Source organism: Pinus tabuliformis, chromosome Q (assembly GCF_031772625.1).
Source record: "Pinus tabuliformis cultivar Carrire ecotype Pingquan chromosome Q, CPIR1, whole genome shotgun sequence".
Taxonomy (NCBI): domain Eukaryota; kingdom Viridiplantae; phylum Streptophyta; class Pinopsida; order Pinales; family Pinaceae; genus Pinus; species Pinus tabuliformis.
The window spans coordinates 145,685,163-145,691,962 of record NC_142296.1 but is presented as its reverse complement, the minus strand read 5'-3'; the positions used below and the strand labels follow the sequence as shown (position 1 = coordinate 145,691,962).

The 6,800-nt window shown below is 29.4% G+C and overlaps 1 protein-coding gene across 1 annotated transcript; it reads right to left on the bottom strand.

The window, feature by feature from the left end:
- Positions 1 to 204: 204 nt before the first annotated feature.
- On the bottom strand, positions 205 to 1,760 carry LOC149218668 (caffeic acid 3-O-methyltransferase 1-like). Its single transcript, XM_089382440.1, has 3 exons — positions 990 to 1,760; positions 836 to 900; positions 205 to 747 (listed from the first exon to the last, which is right to left on the bottom strand). The coding sequence occupies exons 1-3, from the start codon at positions 1,723 to 1,725 to the stop codon at positions 448 to 450; spliced, it is 1,101 nt and encodes a 366-aa protein (XP_089238566.1). The 5' UTR covers positions 1,726 to 1,760; the 3' UTR covers positions 205 to 447.
- Positions 1,761 to 6,800: the final 5,040 nt, after the last annotated feature.

Below are 6,800 nucleotides of genomic sequence, written 5' to 3'. Positions count from 1 at the left end.
GTTTAATATGAATATACGATTTAATGAATAAACCATTTATTATTAAATGCATCTATAAGGACAACTTATGAGAATACTAAAGTTTTTCCCTGACTTTTAGAATAGCTTCTTTAACTTTAAACATAGTGGGAAAGATTTTTCAAAAATCAACGAAACCACATATACTATAATTATCTTGTCTCTACAATCTCTAAGAGCCGATAGTAAAACCATGTTTTATCTATACAATCTTCGATAATGGATAATACAACAGATAAAAGATTCAGAAAGCCATTTCAACTTCAAGTTACAGTATTTGATTTTTTTCTTGAAACCGAAAGTTCGACCAAAGTTGATATATTATTTAGTCCATACAACAGGAGTGGTAGATATCAAATTAAAGATGAACCATACTATATATATATGTCATGGATAAGATAAACAAAGTGCCATAGAATCACATCAAACTTACTTGTGAAACTCCATTACCCACAATCCATTGACACAACATATGGGCTTAACACCTCCTTCGAATCCTGCTGCATGCCCCAACTCTTGAAATTCTTGCTCAGTCCGCTCCTTTCCCCCCGGACTGTATGCCAACATCATCAAATCTAAATGAGATGCCTGTCGAGCATAAGGAGATGTCTCTGCAGCCACTGGGAGAATGATGTCCACCACAATCACCATCCCTTTCTCTGGCAATGCCTTGTGACAATTCTTCAAAAGCTTTACGGAATTATCGTCACTCCAATCATGCAGAATCCACTGAAAAAAATTCGATAGATATAATCAGGTGATCCATGTCCATTGATTCAATATAAAACTACCCAACAGCAGAAAGTCATTGTCACACCTTCATAAAAATTGTTTGGCCACTTGGTACGCTATCAAACATGTTTCCAGCTACATGCCTCACAGCTGAACAAACAGAAATTCACCAGATTTAGTCACCTGCACCCAAAGAAAACAAACTGATTTAATGGTTGAAGTTGGGGAGTGGGATGTACCTGGATAGTGAGGAGCATCGGCCAGCACATGGGGCATGTCGAAGTTGACTCCCGTGATGTGGGGATACCTAGTGACTATGAGATTGAGAGTCGACCCAATTCCTCCTCCCACATCCACCAACTCCTGAACCTCTTTAAAACCGTCGTAAGTATCCAGAATCTTGTTCATCAACATGGTAGAATGCGCAGACATAGCCTCGTTGACGACACTGTTTATCCTTTGGTCCGTGGCTATGTGCTCGAAGACATTCAATCCGTGGGCTTTGGTGTATGGCTGAGATCCTTCAAGCACGGCGTCCTTGAGATAATGCCACGGCTTCATAAACACAATGTCTTGATTCATCAATGCTTGTGGCGCCAGAGAGACTCCGTCGTTGTTCTTGATAAGATATTTGCAGAGAGGAGTGAGGCCATACATCCTCTCGGCCTTCCCGCTCTCGTCGATGGTCACGGAGGAGCTCAGAACCGAATGGCTGGCCAGCACTCTCAGGATCCGATCCAGACTAATGGCAGCGTGATCCGGGTTCGTCGTCGGAATGAGGGAAACGATTTTTCTGGGCGAGAGTTGGACGCCATTGCCTGCATTTGCTATAATTTGGAGGATATCTAATTCAACGGCTGCGTTCATAGCCATGGGTAGACAGGAGAAATTTCCAAGCTCCATACCCAGAAGCCATTCATCTTCATTCACAATCTTCGCATTCATCTCTGAGTTTGCAGCCGTTGTTGATTCCATTCCTCGTCCTTGAATTTAATTGGGTGAAAAGAGGACACTTGAAATGGTGTTACCCAGGCTTTGTCGCCATCGTTTACTTTGGAGGCAGCCACCCACCCACCTCCAACTGGAAACCATTACGCTGGTTGCAGGTTTTCATAACTTTGGAGGAAGCCACCCACCTCCAACTGGCAACCCTTATCCTGATTGCAGATTCTCATCACTTATTTACGTGCCTGTTTCGGCCCACTGCCCACATCATCCTCCTCGTTGAATTTAAATGGGTGAAAGGAGGACACTTGAAATGGTATTACCCAGGCTTTGTCGCCATCGTTAACTTTGGAGGAAGCCACCCACCTCCAGCTCCAATGTTTTCCGACCATAAGCAATTCTGATGAAAAGTGGGCCCAAACAGGCACGTATGTAAATGGTGAGAATAAGGGTTGCCGTTCAAATCACCCAACTAATATAAAATTTTATAAGTATGAGACTTTGAATGAATGCACTGTGTTGAGTGGTTCGGCATTTTCCACCTGACTCATTTAGAGAGCCTCTTAATTTTATGTCACATTCTATTTCTCGATTTTAATAGATATAGATTCTAGAATTTAATCTACATTCTAGAATTCCTTCCCATTGAGATGTTACATAACGACGTCAGTTAGTGAAAATAATGAATAATGGTGTGAGTTAGTGAAAGTAATGGTTCACGGTCTAGATTTTTGTTCCAGATAATCTTTCAAGAAGGTGACCTTAAACTCCTGTGCACTATAATAAACCACATTTGTTGGTAGATGCCACTTGTTACCCTGCGAACATTTTACCTGAGCAGGGAAAAACCAATAACATCCCATTCTAATTTCTCTTCTACATCTACTCACGAAGATTAACATAAAAACACTAACAATAGAGTTCTTACACTTCATGCCCTAATTACTCCATAATCTAAAGAATGGATGCAATAGCACTCGTTGCTTTGAAATTGGGGATTATAAGAAAAACAAAGACAACGCTTCTTGCTTTGAAATTGAGGATTATAAGAAAAAAAGAGACAACACTCGTTGCTTTGAAATCGAGGATAAATAGGAAAAGAAAAATTAGACAAATATAGAAGTGCATGAGCCTCCCTCATTAATAGTGTAAACAATCTTGTACCCTGCAGGTAAGTCCTACAAATCGAAAGGAACTATTATTTTCACTCATTTCATAATAGAATATTTATGTAAGATGAGACCTGCAGTGATTTATTCATAAAGTGACCCGGTAGAGGTACTGCTAGTGCTATGTAATCAAAGTGATAAATTTTAACGTTAAATTTGGAGTTTCAAGGAAGCTTCTGCAGTGCTCTGCCTAAGAAAGTCACGGGAATAAATCCTGCTAGACGACCAAGCATTCTTTCACGTGATGAATCCTTTAATAGATTTATCAAATTACATGACTGCTCACATCAATCTGGGGACTTAATGATGCATTATAGCTTAAAACTACAGGTGATTTGAGAAAATGGTCATTAATTGATGAGATAACCCATAGTTAACGAATTCAAATTTAAATTTATACCATAAGAAAATTGACTCTCGCAAAAAAAAATTGAGAATATATATTTTACAAATACTTAAACATGTTATTAATTTAATTTTTTAAATTTAAATGAATCATCAATATATTCAATTTTAGAGAAAATCCATTAAATCTTTTCCTTTAAAAGAATATTTTTGTTCTCCGGTCTAAGATGTTATAATACCATTAATAAAATACCATTTTAAATCTTTTATTCAGTACTCAAGTTTTTGTTTTTAATACTCTTCTATTCACATATGCGAACTTTCCTTTACCATTTCTAACTACATTTCTCCGTTTTTTAATATGTAAATTTACTTATTTTTTAATATGTAAATTTGCTTATTATTCATAAAGGCCAACTTATCTTTACGATTTGCAATTGTAGTTTACCATCTTACAAGTTTTTAATAATACCATCTTACAAGTTTTTAATAATAGGGAAATTATTTTTTGAATACTATTTTATTGAGAAGTGCAAACATACCTTTACCATATGGGAGTTACCCTTTAAATAGGGATGTTATCAAGTTTTTCTATTTTTATGTTATATAAAATTATAAATTTTTTTTTTTTGTGTTATTTACCGAATTAGAATTTGATAGACAAATTTTCATAATTAAGGTGATATATGTTTTTTATTGGAATTAGGTACTTTAATTATTTTTGTAATTAATTTTTTTTGATGGGATGATCTAAATTGAAAGATGCCATTATATTCTAGCTATTGACAATCCATCCATGAATCGAATTAAAGGTGATAACTTCACATATCTAAACCATACTTGAATTAATTTTTTACAAAATATGATTAAAAATTTACAGTAAGTATTGTTGATAACTATATATGCCAATTAGTGAAAAATGAAAAAAGAAAAAAGAAAAAAAAATTGATTTTGAAACTTTTAATTGTTCACATTCTCAAAAGTTTTATTGTTTTTAATCCACTCCATTACCTTAGTGGTTTCTTGAACAAAGGTATGCCTATTCAACCACTTGACAAGAGTTTTGTTGTTTTTATCCACTCCATTACATGAGTGGTTTCTTATGCATCCCATTCAAAGGTATGCCCACTTGAGAGATAGCTATAGTGGATGGAATATGAATTTATTAAATTATCCAACCACACTTTTGCAACATCCAACCAATTTTGACTTACTTTTGTAAAATATCCCTTAAGAAACAAATGTATGATGATTAATCAATAACTAGTAGAGTTTGATTATTATTTAAATAATATAAATAAATATTAAATAATACTATTAAATTATAATATATTTTGTGGTATTTCATAATTTGGATATAGGCTTATTGGAATTTTTATATAATAATACAACCTTAGGGTTTTTATTATACCATTAACAATGCAGAGTCACGGGTTATTAAATTACTAAACAATAATTTTAAATATTTTAAATGATTTTTTATATCCTATTATTTTATTAAATTATATTATTAAATTGGTTTTATATTATCTAATTTTACTAAATTATATTATTTTTTATAGTATTACATTATTTTATTAATTAAAACATCTTGGAATATATTAATTAAAACATTTAAAAATACTTAAACCATTATTTAAAATATGAGTATTAATAATTTTATTAATTTATTAATAATTAGTGAACAGTAATAATTAATTAAATTTCAATGTTAACACATTATACCTGATATTTTAATTAACACTCATATTTTAATTAATGTTTTAATTAATTCAAAATTAAAAAATATTTTAAAACATAAAAAATGACTTAAAATATTAATTAAAATATTTAATAACATTAATTAAAACCTTTAAATAAAAATAAAAATATTAGTTAATAATACTATTAATTTATTAACATTAATATATTAATTAAAGCAATAGTATATAATTAAATGAAAAATTACTTAAGACATAATTATTATAATCAATTATATTAGTCAAATATAACCAAATATGACCACATTAAGACTTAGTCAATCTTATATTTACCACAATAATCAACCTTATTTACTCAAAATAGTCCTTAGTTAATATAACATTAATTAATTAAAACATTAATTAGCATTAATTAATCAAAACATTAACATTGGTAAGATTAATTGAAACATTAAAATGTTTAATAATATTAATTATATTATTGGGCCATCCCACAAATTTATAACACTACTATGGACTTATTTTAGAAAAGTAATATTAGTAATATTATTAATCACAATAAATTTTTGAAATGGTTATCTTAATAACATTAATATTATTAATAGCATTTAAATTTCAATATTAAATTTAACAATATTTAATTAATAATATTAATATTATTAATTACATTCATATATTAGTATATTAATTAATAATAATAATAATATTATTGTTGTTTATTTACTAACATTTTTATATTGGTATACTAATTACCGTAATAATACATAATTTCAAAAATTTTAATACATAATTAGTATAGTCAACCATATTGGTAGAACATAGTCAAATATGAGTATATTAGCATTTAGTCATAGTATGCTTATCTTATTTGACAATAGCCAACCTTAATTTTCCCTCAAAGCCCTCTTCAATCACTATAAAATCAATTAAATAATTAAAACATTATTTAAAATGTTAGTATTAATAATTAATTTACGAGTGTTAATTAATTTATTAAAAATCAATGTTCTTGATGATGATGATGATGATGGTTAACATCCACTCAGACCAAACATTGGTATATGGGACCTAAAAAACGAATTTTTTAGTCTGATTTAAGATTTTATTCCTATACTAAAAAAACTTAGAGAGAAGCCTTCTTTTCTAATTAATTAACACTAATAATTAATTCAATTTGAATGTTAACACAATATACTTGATATTTTAATTAATTTAAATATTTAAAAATAATTTAAAACATTAAAAAATTATTAAACATTAATTAAAACCTTTAAAATTATATATTCATATTAATTGATAATGTTATTAATTTATTAACATTGATATATTAATTAAAACATTAATACATAATTAAAAGAAAAGTTACTTAAGACATAATTATTATAGTCAATTACATTACTATATAGTCAATTACATTACTCAAACATAGTCAGATATGACCACATTAAATTTTAGTCAACTTTATATTTACCACAATAATCAACCGTGTTCACTCAAAATAGTCCTTACTTAATATAACATCAATTAATTAATTAACACATCAATTAGTCGAAACATTAACATTGATAAGATTAATTGAAACATTAAAATGTTTAATAATGATTAAAATAATAATTAATTTTTGTTTGGTAGGTAAGCACCCACAGGGGATTTGAACTAGTGACCTATTGCAAGGAGTTCCTTAATAGTGCACCCATTCATCATCAATCCAAAGCCTTGTGGACTAATAATAATAATAATAATTATATTATTAACTAATTTGAGAAATTTATAATACTAATACCATGGGCTTCTTTTAAAAAAAAATTATTAGTAATATTATTAATCACAATAAATTTTGAAATGATTATTTTAATAACATTAATATTATTAATAACATTTAAATTTCAAT